A 16,531-nucleotide genomic window follows, 5' to 3' on the forward strand; every position below is an offset into this window, starting at 1 on the left:
ATAAAGTAATAAATATATGGATCCATAAGTACATAGAAAGTTTATAGATACAAAAAGGAAGTAAGTAGAAGTAGATTTAATATATTGATAGAGGTATAGGGTGAGGAATAGGGTAGGGAATTGAATATGCTTTTTGTTGTTGAGGAAAGTAGTAAATATAAAGATCCAAATACATGGAAGGTATATAGATGCATAAAGTAAGTAAACAGAAGTAGATTAAAGATGCATTCGATAAACTCTGGTTTTCGAGAGTTGTACTTAAAAATGTATTTATTTTTTCAAACAATTAATCTACATGTTCATACAAAGCAATACACATATATAGATACATATCTATAGTTCAAATAAATGCTTATATAAGAGTCGATAATGTGTTCAAATGAGTAAATTTGACACTCTACCTTTGTGGTCAGGTCTTGTTCTGCTGGAAGGGTTTCTCTTAAAGCACGCAAGCCATGCTTCACCAATTCATTCAGATTGCCTGCAAGTCAAAAGAACAATTACTTTCACAAGATTAGTGAATTACAGTTCTAAACTTATAGCTTGCAAACTCAAGGTGCTTTATTGGCCATGGACTAGGAAGTGCGTCTCGAAGCTTCTGTGTCCAACTGAGGACCCAGGGGATAATGATCCTGTCCACCAGCAAGTTCTGCACCACTGCAGAGTGGGGCTGAAACCTGTGACATCAGAGCATAGAGTGAGCAGTTTGGAGGCGCCTGTCGGCTGTGAGAAGTAGCCAAGCGGGCTGGTGTACTCTGGAGCCCAGTGGCCAAGATGGCGACCGCCGGGCTGCCCTGACCTGCCCACGCACAGTGGCAGCCTGAAAAGGGGGGTTGGGCGGGTGGGGGGGGGGGTCATGGATAAGCGGCAGCTTGATTAGACCACAAGTGTGGCCGGGGAGCTGTTTTCACGGTTGAAAGGGATACGGGTTGCCGGCCTTAGGCAGTTACATCACAGACACAGAGAGGACACAGACTCCTGAGGCGATTAGCCGGGAGAGACGCTCGATCTTTTTTTTTAAAAATTGTAAATTGTACTTGTGTGTTTTTAACTTGACTCACATGTTCCTGGGCACTCCCCCCCTCAAAAGCCACCTGACATCCCTGTGCAGCGGATCTTAGCGCTGCCGCGGGTAGGAAAAATTATTTTGCCGCCATTGCCAGAGCCCACAGGCCACGCCCACTGCCGGGAAGCCACGCCCACCCCCTTAAATAATGTGCATCCTCCGGACGTGCAGCGGGCGTGCCGCCAGCGCGCCAAAGGCGCGCCAAAGGCAAGCCAGTCTGCGCCCGTCCGCGTCCGGCGACGGGGGCAACTCAAACCTGGTTAACCCCAGACTGTGACCCAAATGTGATTCAAGCACTTCCCCCGGGTTACCAGATTTCTCGCAGGGACCGCACAAGCAGAAAAGGAGGAGGCCTTGCAATTATCCATAAATCTTTGTACCAGTGCCACTGCATCCTGGACCCAATCCCAGATTGTGAAAGCATGTCTTTCTGCCTCAAACTCAGCCCCAACGACAGTCTAACAGGGGCACTTGTGTATCGCCCCACAGGTCCATTGAGTCACTTCCACTACTCACTACCCTCGTTAGCGGCCGAATCTGATATGTCCTCTTCCAACTTCACGGTGCTGGGCGACTTCAATATTCACTTTGAAAACAGCACTGACAGCACCGCCAATGAGCTAGTCTCTAGCTTAGCCGCTATCCAACTAAGAACAACTATTCCGGTCCCCCACTCATAACAAAGGTCACCTGCCTGACCCGGTCTTTAGCAATTGCCCCAACCTCACGGTTGGCACTATCACACACCTCCCCTGGACTGATCACTTTCTCATTCCCCTTAATTGGTCCACCCACAGATTTACTCCCCCCACCCCTATTTCACGAAAGATGAGAAACTGGTCCAGACTCCTGCCAGAGCAGTGGTCGAGCCTCCTATTCACCTCAAAGCCCTCTCTCTCCCAGAGCCCCATACCCGACAGCAGGAAATTCAATAAATGGATCGAGGACTCCATCGACTCCATCCTCCCCACCAGGAAAACCATGTTAAAAAGAGCACGAGAAACTGCCCCCTGGTACTCGGAGGAGCTCAGGGAGTTAAAATGTCAGTGCAGAAAGCTTGAAAGGAAGTGGCGCCTAGGATACGCCACCACTGAAAAAAGCAGGTATAGGGAAGCTATTAGGGCATAAAAAACTCGAAATAAATACAGCTCAAGCCATTTACTTCAAAGAGAAAATCATGTCAGCTAGATCCAAGCCAAGTGAAATATACCAAGTAGTCAAAAGCCTCTCCAAGATCTCCCCCACCCACAGCCCCAGTCGACAATCCCATAGCTCGATGCAACGAGCTAGCCTAATTTTTCTATCAAAAGATTAATAAAATATATGTATCCATTGCAGCCCCCGGCCTAGAGATTATCACCACTAAACCCCAACCTCCAAGCGCTATAGAACACCCTCCGCGAGTATCCTTGAATGAATTCCCACCACTTGACTTCGAATCACTCAAATCCCTCGCACAACAGATAAAATCAGGCTCTCCCCGCGACCCAGCACCCCCTTGCATGATGAACATGGCCAACCAAGTCATCCTCCCCACCCTCATGGAGCTACTTAATAGCTCCATGCAAACAGGAGTGGTTCCCCCTACTTGGAAACAGGCAATGGTGAAAGCACTACTTAAGAAGCCCAATCTCAATCCCAAGGACCCTAACAACTACCGTCCAATCTCCCTGTTGCCTTGGGCAAGCAAAATTCTGGAGAAGCACATTAATCTCCACCTCACTAAATTCCGCGAAGAGAATCTTCTACTGGACTCCACCCAAACAGGATTCCGTCCTAAACATGGTACGGAAACGGCTCTTCTAGCCGTGACGGAAGAATCCAGGAGGATCTTGGACCGAGGGGGGTCAGGGGCAGTGGTCCTCCTCGATCTGAGCGCCGCGTTTGACACGGTGTGCCACAAAACCCTGCTGTGTCAACTATCCGATCTGGGAGTCTCCGGAAACGCTCTTGACTGGTTGGGATCCTTTCTGAGCGGAAGGACCTTTCAGGTCTTAGACCGTAACTCCTGTTCCACTAGCAGACCTCTAAACTGCGGGGTACCCCAGGGTTCCTCCCTGAGCCCCATGCTGTTCAATGTGTACATGAGACCGCTGGCTGAGGTCGTCCGCCAATATGGCATCAAGATCATCTCGTATGCGGACGACACACAGCTGGTGGTCTCCCTGGCACAGAGGAACAGCGGGCTCCCCCAATCCAACCTGGCAGCCTGCATGGAGGATGTCAGGAGATGGATGACAGCATCCTCACTAAAACTCAACTGCGACAAAACCGAGATCATGCTCCTCGGCCCCCCCACTCCCCCATCGACCAGCTATGGCCCTCCAGTTTAGGCCTACCCCCAACCCCGAAGGAGGACATCAAAAGTTTGGCTGGACAAAACCCTCACTTTTAACACTCAGGCAACTAAAACAGCAGCAACCTGCTTCGGAATCATCCGGATGCTGAGAAAGATCCTTCCAATCCTGCCCTTTGAAGCCAAGCAGGTGGTCATTCAGGGCCTCATCCAGTCCCGACTCGACTTTAGCAACGCCCTTTACTTGGGAGCCCCTGAATACGTGCTGCAGAAACTCCAGCGTACCCAGAAATGCGCAGCTCGTTCGCTACTCCAGATTCCCCGCAGAGAATTGGCTAAGTCAGGGATCAGGTCACTCCACTGGCTCCCTGTCAGGGAAAGAATAAAATTCAAAACCCTGTGCATATCGCATCAAGCTAGCCCTGAGATCAACCACACACTTCTCACCCCCTACTGCCCCGGCAAGCTACTCCGATCTACGAACGCATTCCTTGTCGCAGTCCCCAGAATCAAATGGTCCAGAGCAGGAGGCAGGTCCTTCACACTCAATGCCGCTAAACTATGGAACTCCCTTCCCCTTTCCCTAAGGACCAACCCCATCTTCTCGTCCTTCCGTAAAGAGTTAAAAAAATTCCTTTTCAGAAATTAATATTCCCCATCCCCCCCCCCTCCCCCCTCCCCCGGGCTCTCTCCCCCCGTCCCTCAGAGTACTATTTCCTCTACCTAGCGCTTGGACGCCCTCGGGCAGCAGTCGCGCTCTACAAAACCCCTTTCATTCATTCATTCATCATCCCCTCCCCCCACCCTCCCAAAATTCCCTGGACAGGTTATGGGGAGCTGGGGGGCAGGGGCAACAGAGCATCAGCGTATGGTGTAGTGAGAAGACCGCACGGGTAGAGCTTGGCTTTGGCAACAGGCCCACCTGCCCCAAGACTGGTACAAGTATTGAAGAGAAGTTGAACACTGGTGAGGGGCTGGCACAGACGAAGGCCTGATATCATTGAAACACGCTGGGTGCCTAAAAGAGTGACCACATGCTGGGTTCCTAACAGACACTGTATCAGACAGGTCCAGGCCCTGAAGTTAACAATGATATGCCTGCAGAGGCACTCGTGGATGTGCTATCTGCACTGCTTCAGGGAGGTCTGCAGACACAAAGTCTCCCCCGACCCCCTGGCCCCCTTTAAAGGAGAGACATCGTATTCTGCTGAACTTTTGGACCAGAGTCTACCTCACTGCAGTATTCCACCCCCCCCCCCGTCCCCCCCACCCCCCCCCACACACAATCTCCCGTATTTAACTGGTATTTGATGCAACTTTGACTGAAGTGTACTGGGTCCCTGCTAACCAGGCTCCCAGTACAAATGGCAAAACCTTTAGCCCCCCCCCCCCCAATGCAAGTGGCACTTGTAAATCACGACTACAGCAGGCATGACAGCCCTAAGGAAGGGTGCTTAGTACTACATTTGAGGGCATAACAGCATAAGCAGATATGTCCCTGTGCTGGTTAGATCCATTACTGCCAATACAAGTGACCAGGGAAGCCATTTTAAAACATGTGCTGGATAAGAGTGAAAACAAGTTTCCAAGCTACATGATGGCTTCACTGAAAATAGGGATGTTTGGTATCAAACATCTCGTATTGGTAAACCTACACTGATGTCAGTGTCAGATTTAAGAATACATGCACCTAGAGGGCACTTTAGAGGTGTCCCCCATAACACCTACCAGCATCTGGTGTATAGTCAGACTGGTTTCTGCCAGCCCTCTATCCGAGACACTGTTTTGACCTCCTAGGATGAGAGACTTTGCCCTCAGGAGACCCAGAACAAAGGCCTGGCCGGGAAGAGAGTGCAACACCCGCTCCCACAGTATGACACACTGATGAGCTTCCGTTGGTTGGCGAGCTTCAAAGAAGCTATCGCCTTTGGAATGCAAATCTGGCTTCCCTCACAGGAGATAAAGCCCCGGTCCTTAGCCCCCTTGGCACCAAGACAGGTGAGAAAATTAGCTAGTCAGGTAGGGGTGCCACCTCCAAGTTGGTACCACCCCTAAGGTGTACTACTGTGAGGTGGACGCAATTTTTCAAAAGCAGCAGACAGGAAGTGGTCATATACGGGGTTAGTGACCTCAAGGGACAGTAGCCCATTAGGTAATACATTCTCCTAATGCTCCTAAATTCAGTATTTTTAGGGAGTCCCTGGCACCAGAGAAAAGAGAACACCGAAGAGCCGCAAAAGAAGAGAAGACACAGCTGACCTAGTACCAACCCCGCCGGCCTGTCTGCATCCCTCATTAAAAAGGGCCCCATAGTCAACTCGTCCTGCAGCTGTGGCTCCAGAAACTTGGGAAGACTGCCTGCCTTCAAGAAAGACTCACGACCTCCCATGAACAGCAGATCTGTTCTGAAGAATCTCCAAAACAGAAGACTCTGAGACCTCTGGAACCGTCAAAACGCTACACCTCCGGCAAAGTTGAAGTGACACACCAACAAGGTTCCCCAGCCCGGTCATGTTATCGGCATGGAAGACCTGGTTCTGGATAAAACACCAGGGCCCTTGGTCGGGGCTTCCACCCTGCCAACAGAAAGACACTAAATGGTGGCCAGTGCCCTCACAGAGACAGAACACTAGACACCCAACAAACTCACCAACAAAGGGACAAATGAAGGAGGCCCAATACAAAACAGTGATGGAAGTTAAGCGCTGTAGAAATGTTCTCAGTAATAACAAGTGAAGGGTGCTGCTCTCGGAGGATAAGGGCAGTGGCTCAGACAGAGACAGAAAACGAGTGCCTGCCTGTGGTCATTCCCATGATGGCTGAACACTTGGGATTGGGGGTGCAATCCTCCCCTTGTTCGTAGGACCAACGACTCCAGGGTGCGGTAAAAAAAGTGTCATGCCTAGACATCCTGCTCAGAATGAGACAGAGGCAGGAGGCAAAGGCTTACGGACTGCAGTGCTTGAGAGGACTTGGGTTGTGTTCCAACGAAAAAAGCAAGAAACGTAATTTTGTTTGGGGTCAGACGTACTGTGAATTTGAGGGTTGGAGGGGGAGTAAGTTTCAGGACCACAGCATGTTAAGGTAGGATGGGGGGGGGGGGGGGGGGGGGGGGGGGGGTTTATCACATTGGATCACAAAGGTACACAGGGAATGAGGACCCCAACACACATTTAGCGATCGGGCATACAGGCCGGGAGAAAGAAACCCAGGTCACCATTACACCGACATGGACACTTAACTTGAAACGTTAATGGGCTAGGAAAAAGGTCAAGAGGGGTCTGGTCACTAAGGCTGTCGGGAGAGACAAAACAGACAGTGTTCCTACAGGAAACACACCTCACCGGAGGGCAGCATTGCTGCATGGGAAAGGGTAAATACTAATTGTCCTACAGTACACTTCGGGATCAAGGGGAGTGAAGAGCCTCATTAAGAGGACCTTACCCCTCCATCTGTCCCGCACATGGATAGACGCTAGTGGGTTTTGTGGTGTTACTGGGTGAGCGCGAAAGCAAGACCCTTCTGTTGATTAATGTACATTAATCAACAGATCTTCAAGCTGCAACATTCCTGGGGAATATTTCAATGGAGGCTCCCACGGCACTCTCGATTATTGAAGGGGGCTTTAACCTCGAACTAGATTCTTTGTTCGATAGAATGAGCATAAGAATAGAGGGAGAGAATGTAGCAAGGAAATGGGGAGCGATACAGCTACCAACAATAAAAGAATGGAAAACCGATCTAGACAGGGTAGGGGGTGTCTGAAGAAGAGGGAAAAGATATTGGGGGCCTGGCAGATCTACAGAGGCCTATTAGCAGGGTGGAAGAGAAACAGAATAGGTAGAGATTGTGCGGCAAACCGTAAATTCATCTGTGTTCATTTGCGTTTACTGCGATATACTGTGATGCGATGTAACTATCTCTGGATGAATATATTGACTGAGCTGTTAATAAAAAGGATTTATATAAAAAAAAAATTTTTAAAAAGAAGAATTGAGGGAGACAGCCCGAGGGAAACTGGAGGCATCTGCACAGGCAATGGTGGTGTGTGATGTTTGGAGCGCTCTTCACAGGAGCGAGAGGGGTTATTTCTATTATTTGAATGCACATGACAAGCACTATAGGCTTGGCTATTGTTTCACTTCTTGTTGCTGCCTGAATAAGTTCATAAAGGCAAAGTATCTACTCAGGGGGCTAAGCGATCACTCGCCTTTACGACTAACCTCTTTCCTTCCACAAACAGATGGAGGGAAAGAGGAACCTAGATGATAGGTATTTGGCGACTCTTGAATAGGCAAGTGGTCCAAAGACTAGATACGGCCATCAAACTCTACTTTGAGGAAAATAATGGAACAGTACAGAGTTCTGTCATGTTCCGGGAAGAGTATAAAGATATGATCTGGGGAGTAATTTTCACTGGGGAGATAGGCAACATGAGGGAAAGACCTAGCAGGATGGATGCCCAGTAAAAAGGTACAGATGCAGTTAAAGATGGACTACGCAACCCCACCCCCCGGCCTCACTTGAAAACCGACATGGACTTGAAGAAGACAGAGTACATGACTGTGGCTAGACATGAGGCAAAAACATACTACCTAGCAAAACAGAACTGAAAATACGAAGCAGGAAATTAAGCTGGCAAACTATTAGCGTGGATAGGCAGCAAGGAAAGGGAAGTAATGTTCGTTTGTGAACTTCAGGCAGAGTCTGGGGAAACGGTGAAAGACAGTCAACACATAACAGAGGCCTTCGTGAGTTAAATGGAATCCTTCTACAGCTCACAGCTATAGGTCACAAAAGGAGGAAGTACTGCCCTTCGTCAAGGATAGCCCGGTGTGGCACCTAGGACCACAACAAGCGAGAGACCTTGAGGCGGACGTCTCGGTAGAGAAGGTGTCAATGGCCATGGGAGAGATGCAGGTGGTGGCTCGGGCCCGAACAGTTGACCGGTTGAGCTATTTCACAAGCTGACCAGGAGGAGAGTGGAGCCTCTTCCTGCTATGTGATAGCATTTAAGGCTGGGAAACTGCAGGAGGACATGCAGGGGTGACATCGGAAACTGGTGTGGATGCGTCACGCTTCTCTAAGTTGCGTCTCTTTTCCAGCACCCAACAGCTGGACCAACTTCCAGAGGCCCAACACAGCAACAGGGTCCCAGCAAGGAAGTTCAGGGGAGCTGGTGGTGAAGTCTTCAGAACAGGAGGCAAGCTCGACTTCTTGGAGATCTTCAAGCAGGAGACACAGCACACAGCAAAGTCTTTATGCTCTCCTTGGCAGAAACAGCCACTTAAGGCCAACCCTAGACAGCACACAGCAAAGGGGCAGTACTTCTTCAGCTTGCCCAGCTCTTCTCCTTGGCAGAGGATCCATAGAGTCCAGAGGTAATCCAAAGTTCGGGGGTCTGGGCCCCAATACTTCTATTCCATTTCTCTTTGTCGTCTTATGGCAGAGAGACTCTGTGCTCATTCAAAACCTGTTCTGTCCATCCTGGTCCAGCTTCCTGGCACGAGGTGGAGACAGCATTGTGTAAAGCAGACCAGGCCCATTGAGGTGCAAGGAAACCTCCTACACCTACTCTAAATGCAGTCCAGGGCTATTCAGCCCAGCCCTGCTCATCCAAAAAAGGCAGGACACACCTCAAACCCCCCCCACCCGTGGTGGTCTACAGTGAACGCACACCCCCAGCTCAGGTCACTCCAAAGCCAGATAGTTAATGAATATAATAGGAGAGTCACACAGAATGGCTAATCAAAAAAATACACACTTTGAAAATCCAACTTTTAGAAACACACAATTTAAGTGCAGGCATACTAAACTACTTGTTTGTACCTTGTCCCAATGGGTAGTTATACTTATAAGATGTTATAAATAAACTCCCATTCTACCCTATGGGACATAGTCTTTCAATAGTGAAAAACAAAATTCTATCAGGACATGTTAAACACATCAGGACATGTCCTACCTTTCACATACACTGCCCACCTTGAGCCTATTTTAGGTGACTCACATGTAGGAAAAGGGAAGGACCTGGCAGTACCAAACCGCGCACAGACACTGCAGTGGCAGATCGGGTAACCTTTTTGCAAGGTTGGTTATGTGGGTGGCACAATCAGTGCTGCAGGCACACTAGCAGCATTTGACTTACATTACCTGAGCGCACACAGTGCATTGTACTATGGACTTAGGAGTAAGTAAGACAAGCCAATCATGGTAACACCAATCCATATTAACAATTAACACAGCGAGCATATGCACTTAGCATTGATCATCAGTGGTAAGTCATAAAATCAACCAAATCAGGGTAAAAAAACAGGAGGCCAAAAAGCTAAAAGTCTGGGGATAAACTAGCTGAAAAAGCCAGGTCTAACCCATGCCCTTAAGGAATGTGTGTCACTGGAGGAGGAGACTCAGGAAGACTCCCCATTGGAAGGGAGACTGTTGAATGGAAGGGTGGAGAATAAACTAATCCCATTGACGTACTGTAGTATAATGAGGCATACAAAAGCCCCATTCTGTAACTGCAGGATAGATGGGAGCAAGATCTGGGGGTGATCGATGATGAAGACAGGCAGGAAGCACTGGGATTCTCCACATAGGTGGCAAAAAGGCAAGCGAACGGCTGATCCCAACTCAAAATCCACCACCAAACATATTATACAAGACCCTTACTACACAGAATTGGTAAGGCAAAGAGCACAGACTGTCTCAGGGGATGAGATGTGGGATGGAAGACGCACTATCACATACATTATGGAGTTGTCCCGTCTGAGAGCCTTCTGGGGGTGGGGGCGTACAGGATTCGCTGGAGGAAGCCACTGGGGTCCCCTTACAGCTAAAGACCAGCTTCGCGATTCTGGGCATATGGGAGCAGACAGACATGTCACAATACCAGAAAATGCTAGTGAACCTGGTCTGCATGATGGCAAAAAGATATTGCCAAGAAGTGAGATAGTGGGACTCCACCGCGTCCCAATCCAATCTCTCCCCTGCACCGTGACTGTGAAAAGAGCATTTCAGAAAAGGGGGTGGTGATGGACAGAGTATCTGAATTAAGCAGAACACTCCTACCCAGTCAACAGATAAGGCCTTGATCCATCACCGTTTTTTAGCTCACTGCACCATCCCAGCTCAGAACCTGGCTACATGCAAATTAGTCTGTCCCTGGCCCAGTGCATCATGGGAACAGGGCAGACCAAACTACCAAGCCAATTCTTTTACTGGAAAGGAAACAAGCTTCCGGGGACCGGTTTCTGGCATTACAGCCGTCTTCGGCCCGGCTTGCTTGAATCCTGATGGTGCAGTGAGCAATGGACTCATGTCTGAGCATACCCTTCCACGCTTATGGTGGACAAAACGATTCAGAAAAGGGGGTGGTGATGGACAGAGTATCTGAATTAAGCAGAACACTCCTACCCAGTCAACAGATCAGGGCTTGATCCATCACCGTTTTTTTAGCTCACTGCACCATCCCAGCTCAGAACCTGGCTACATGCAAATTAGTCTGTCCCTGGCCCAGTGCATCATGGAGCAGACAGATAGGTCCCAATACCAGAAAATGCTAGTGAACCTGGTCTGCATGATGGCAAAAAGATATTGCCAAGAAGTGAGGTAGTGGGACTCCACCGCGTCCCAATCCAATCTCTCCCCTGCACCGTGACTGTGAAAAGAGCATGGACCACTGTAAACTGGTGGAAAAGGAGGTGTACAAGGGACATGGCTGCCAACGAAAAAGTGAAAAAATCAGGAGCAGTTGGGGCATAGGGCACACACAAGGCATTAAATAGAGACACTTGACTGGGTTAAATTTGTTCAGAGTCCAGACAGTGGAGGGGGCAGCTTCGAACACAGATAAGGGAAAAAGTACGTATTTGTATTACAATTGCTTTACTTAATCGTTGAATGCGGGAGGTCTGGGGATGTTTGGATAATGTAAGGGGTGCAATAGTATACAACGTCAAAGTATGGTTGTTAGGTTATGTATATAACAAACACATTTTCAACAAAAAAATGAATAGGCTCAACAATTCAAATGATGAAGCATTGAAAGACATTCCTAAATGTAGGCATGACACAAATGGCAATGGTAATGCTACTGTGCAAGCAGAAGCACAGCAGCTTGATTAGAATAGTGTGTGTATAGCATCACAAGCTTCTGATTTGCTGTTGACTACTAAGTCTGTATTATTGTAAAAAAAGCTAACTGTTTTTTTCTTGGCTGTGCTGGACCTTTGGGGAGGTTCGAAACCTTGGCAGGTTATGATTTAGGGAATTCAAGGCCACCCACTTAACCAATATCAATGAATGTGTAAAATAGAAAAGGAAGAACAATTTCAAAATGAAATTATAATCTGTGTAGATTAGAAATTAAAATGGAAAAAATTGCGGAATTGGATATATTTTGAAGAACTGGTGAAATTGAGACTTGAAAGTTATCAAAGGACCCTAGTAAATGAGGATTGAAAAGGAGAAAACAAGATGAATTGTGTTTTAGTGTCGCTTAGCATGTATTTCATGATTGACAGTGTTAAAAAGCACTCACAGGTACAGAAGAACTAGAGTGTGAATACTTTAGCGCACAAGCAGGAAGAGATAATCCAGGAAATGACCAGGAACTCCCCATGGTTTGATTTTTTTTGTTTCAGTAAAACTCTGCTTAATTTAAATAGAGTACTTAAAAGTACTGACTCGTTGAATTACAAAGAGTGTGGATAATATAGCTTCTACAGATAATAATGCTTTCCTGAAACCTACAACTAGCCCAGTTAAAACTTCCTAATTTACTCATCTCAGCTCATCTAGCTATCCTGCCTTTGACAGTTAACCTCAGCATTGTTGACTTTAGAGTGGTGAAGTGAGCCCTCACTACTTCCACTTCTGTCATCCTGAGGTCACACTACACATTTTTAAATTCCCAGAAGCATCTGTAACCCCGACAGAAAAAGAAGCTGCTACAATAGGTGGAAATAGGTGGAAACTTTAAGCGTATTACTTACATTCAGCAAATTCTGTCATGTGTCTCTCCAAATAAGTACGAGCGGACTGTGAACGAGCTCCTATAGACATGGCTTTGCAGTCAAAGTAGTTAGCAGAGGGGCATGTTTGGAAAATATGAGGCCCCATATCCTTAAAAAAAAAAAGCAATGTAGTTGGTTAGCTGTAGACCTTTAGTTATATTAGATTGTGAAGATAACTTAATTAATGTAAGCATTTGTATTTTACATGAACTACCCCTTCTAAAAATTAAGAACCACAAATCTTTAAGTGCATGAATATGATACAGAAGATAAACGCTTCAGCGTCATATTCATGTACTTAAAGCAATACAGCAAATTCAGGTATCACAGATGTAAAACAGTAGTGAAGAAAAAAGAAAATCTATGAGAGAAAAATACAACAAACGTTTTATGTTCAGCTAGGCCAAACAATACGAAATATACATATCATGCGATTGATGCTGAAATTAGTTGAGTTTATGCACAAACTAGAACACTAGTTGATTCCAGAAAACTATATTTATTAATTTATTTTAGGAAAAAATATTAGTGTATCCATTCAGAAAATAGCACAATGAGCGGCAGTGCAGAAGTATAATCTCCCTAAACAGGAAGGAAAACGAATAGTTTCTTACCTGTCGGTTTAGTTTTGCAGCTTGAAGATCTTTCTGGATTCACTATGCTGTGCATTATTCCACGGTCTTGTGGTTGGGTCCGGAATCGTAGTCTTTTCTTTGGTTTATTTTTTTGTAGCCCAGGTGGGCGTCGACGTCCCACCCCTTGGTGTATTTCCAGTGACGTCGGCATGCTTCCTGCGGAAGCTCCCACTCTTGGGCGTCATCTTCGGATTCTTTTTTCTCGTATGCGTTCTGTTACCGAAGTTATGGCAATGTTCAACTAAATTATTCACCACTTTAACCTCTAAGGTATCTTTTTCCAAGTATTGTCTTTGTTTAAACCCCCTTTTTTCTCTCCAGCCTCATCTTTCTGGCGGAGGTGGGTGGGTTCGCTAGTGAATCCAGAAAGATCTTCAAGCTGCAAAACTACACCGACCGGTAAGAAACTATTCGTTTTGCAGCGTGAATATTTCTGGATTCACTATGCTGTGCAAAGACTTTGGAGCTGTTTCTTATGTTTGTGGCGGCTGGGTGGAAGATGAGCATTGGTTATTACATATGTGCTGAAGCACCTTTTGTCCGACTTGTGCTTCCTTGTTCATCTGTATATGCACACAGTAGTGCTTCGTGAAAGTGTGCACAAAAGCCCAGGTTGCCGCCAGGCATATGTTCTGAATGGGTGTGCTAGCTAGGAAGGCTATTGTAGCCCCCTTTTTCCTGGTAGAGTGGGCACGTGTCCCTCCTTCCAGTTCCTGTCCTGCCTGCTTGTGGCAGAACTGTATTGTTTGTGCGATCCATCTCGCAATTGTTCCTTTAGTTACTGGTTTCCCCATGAAACTCTTTGAGAAGGACACAAAGAACTGCTTTGTCTTCCTGTGTTCCTTTGTTCTCTCAATGTAGTGCATGACCGCCCTTCTGGCGTCTAGGGTGTGCAGAGCTTGTTCAGCGCTTGTGGACGGTTTCTGGAAGAAACTAGGTATTTGTATGGTCTGTTTCATGTGGAATCTTGACACCACCTTTGGCATGAAGTGTGGGTCCGTCCTCATTACCACCCTATCATTGTGAATCTGTATGTAGGGTACCTGTAGCGTTAGTGCCTGTAGCTCGCTTACTCTGCGCAGTGAGGTGATTGATACCAGGAAAGCTGTTTTCTTGGTCTGCATCTCTAGGGATGCCCTATGTATTGGCTCGAAAGGGTGTTTCATGAGCTCGGTTAGGACTAGGTTAAGGTTCCATGCTGGCGGCGGCACCCGCTTTGCCCCTTCCAGGAATCTCTTAATCACTTGCGATGTGAAGAAACTCCTACAAGTTTCTCCACTTGTGTAAGCGACTATTGCTGCCAAGTGAACTCTCAATGAGGATGAGCTTAGGTTCTTGTCGAGCAGGTGTGTGAGGTATCTTAGCACTGTTGAGTCCTTTTGCATCTTGTTGTGAAGTTTATCTCTCCTACACCAGTGTAAATCTCTTCCATTTTGATACATAGCACCTTCGTGTGCTGGGCCTTCGTGCCTCCCGAAGTACCCTTAAGGTGCTCTCTGGCAGTTTCAGATGCGCAAACTCTCCTCAGGAGCCATGCTACTAAGCTCAGGCTCTTTGGTTCTGGGTGCAGCACCTCTCCGTTTTGCATGGAGAGTAGGTCTTTCCTTCTCCCGATTCTGTGGGGTGCACTCAGTGTCATCTCCATGATCTGCGAGTACCATGTCTGCCTGGCCACTGCGGTGCGACCTGTATCAGTGTCATGTTGCTCTCTCTGCACTTGCTGAGTACTCTGTGCATCAGTGGTATCGGGGGAAAAGCTTAAGCAAATGTCCTCGACCAGTCTATCCATAGGGCATTCCCCAGGGACCCCTCCCCTGGCAGCCTGGATGTGAAGTTTTGGCATTTTGCATTTTGGCGTGTAGCAAATAGGTCCACCGACGGTGTTCCCCACCTGTCTAACAGCCACCTTGTTTCCTGTGCATTGAGCTCCCACTCGTGGGATGCCGATGTCTGACTGCTGAGCCAATCTGCCTCTATGTTGTCCTTCCCTGGTAGATGTATGGCTAGCAGGTCTATGTTGAGAGGGATGGCCCATGCCCATATTTCCTGCGCCAGCTTTGAAAGCGGGGCTGATTGTGTCCCCCCTTGCTTGTTGATGTAGAACATCGCTGTTGTGTTGTCTGTCTGGATCAACACTCTGGTTGTACAGTTTTGTCTGGAAAGCCTTTATAGCGAGGAAGATTGTCTTCAACTCAAGTTAATTGATGAGTTTGCTCGCATCCACTGGTGTCCACAGGCCCCTCACTCTGAGTTTCTTCATGTGAGCTCCCCATCCCTTCAGGGATGCATCTGTGGTGATGGTCATTGTTGGCGCTGGCGGCGTTAGAGGTTTTCCCCTTGCTATGTTCCTCATGTTCCACCATGCCATTTCATTCTGCACTGCGTGCGTTACAACCACTAGATCCTCCCAACGACCTGTAGCTTGTGACCATTGTTCTTGTAGCCATTCAACGAGGGTCTCATGTGCAGCTGCACATTTGGCACTAGGTGTATGCATGATGCCATCATGCCCATCATTTTGCTCGCTGCTCTCACTGTCCGAGCTTGCCCCTTCTGGTACAGCAGTGTCTCCTTCACCAGTGCTAGCGATCACTTGTCGCTCGGGAACACCTTGCTCTGTAAGGTGTCGATCTTTGCTCCCAGGAAGATCTTTATTTGTTCTGGCTCCATTGAGGATTTGCCCCAGTGGATGGAGAATCCCAGGTTCATCGGAATGTGTGTTACTCTTTGTGCGTGCTCCTTGCACGTCCTGTATGATCTTGCTTTTATTAGCCAGTCGTCCAGGTAAGGGTACACGTGTATTCCCTCCCTTCGTAGGTGTGCCGCGACTGTTGCAAGGCACTTTGTGAAGACCCTTGGTGCTGATTTTAGTCCGAATTCCAGTGTTGTGAACTGGTAGTGGTCTTCTCCTATGGTGAATCTGAGCTGATGCTTGTGAGCCCTGTTCATTGGGATGTACAGGTAGGCATCTTCAAGGTCTATGGTGACCATGAAGTCCCCGCCTTGTAATTGAGGAGGAACCTCTTGTAGGGAGGTCATTTTGAACTTTTGCGTTTTTATGAATTTGGTTAAAAAATCTGAGGTCAAACCAAAAAGGAGCTTAGAGGGATTTAATGGTGCTCAAGGGATGGCCCTCCACTCAACTACATGCAATCACAACAAATCCCGGGACCAAGGACTGGATACAACTTGCTCTACTGGGCTAAATTTTGCGTGCATATCCTATGTCAATATACTTATTATTTGACATCAGTTCCACTGAACCACTCTATGTAGCTGTGGATCAGGTAATGCCCGACAGTCCAAAACTACATCACTGGTAGTGTAATCTCAAATTAAGTTTGAGAGGCTCAAGCACATGCATACTACAATTTGACAGTACCCGTACGTCCGTTCTAAAGGGAACAGACCACTCACACATCTATGGCAAATATTCTGTCCAAAATATATTCTGTCCAAAAAATATGTGGTGACAAAGAGAGGTACCTCACGGGCGCACACCATCGGGGTTGTTGGCTGA

The 16,531-nt window shown here is 47.5% G+C and overlaps 1 protein-coding gene across 1 annotated transcript in view; it reads right to left on the reverse strand.

Annotated features, from left to right (window-relative positions):
• Positions 1-16,531, reverse strand: part of PSMA1 (proteasome 20S subunit alpha 1) — a 118,205-nt gene that overhangs the window by 53,266 nt on the left and 48,408 nt on the right. The window contains exons 7-8 of the mRNA XM_086956019.1: positions 12,356-12,485; positions 402-481 (exon numbers count right to left, since the gene is read on the reverse strand). Coding sequence (XP_086812145.1) covers positions 402-481; positions 12,356-12,485 — 210 coding nt within the window. The remainder of the gene's footprint in view (positions 1-401; positions 482-12,355; positions 12,486-16,531) is intronic.

Source organism: Lissotriton vulgaris, chromosome 2_1, assembly GCF_964263255.1.
Source record: "Lissotriton vulgaris chromosome 2_1, aLisVul1.2, whole genome shotgun sequence".
Classification (NCBI taxonomy): Eukaryota; Metazoa; Chordata; class Amphibia; order Caudata; family Salamandridae; genus Lissotriton; species Lissotriton vulgaris.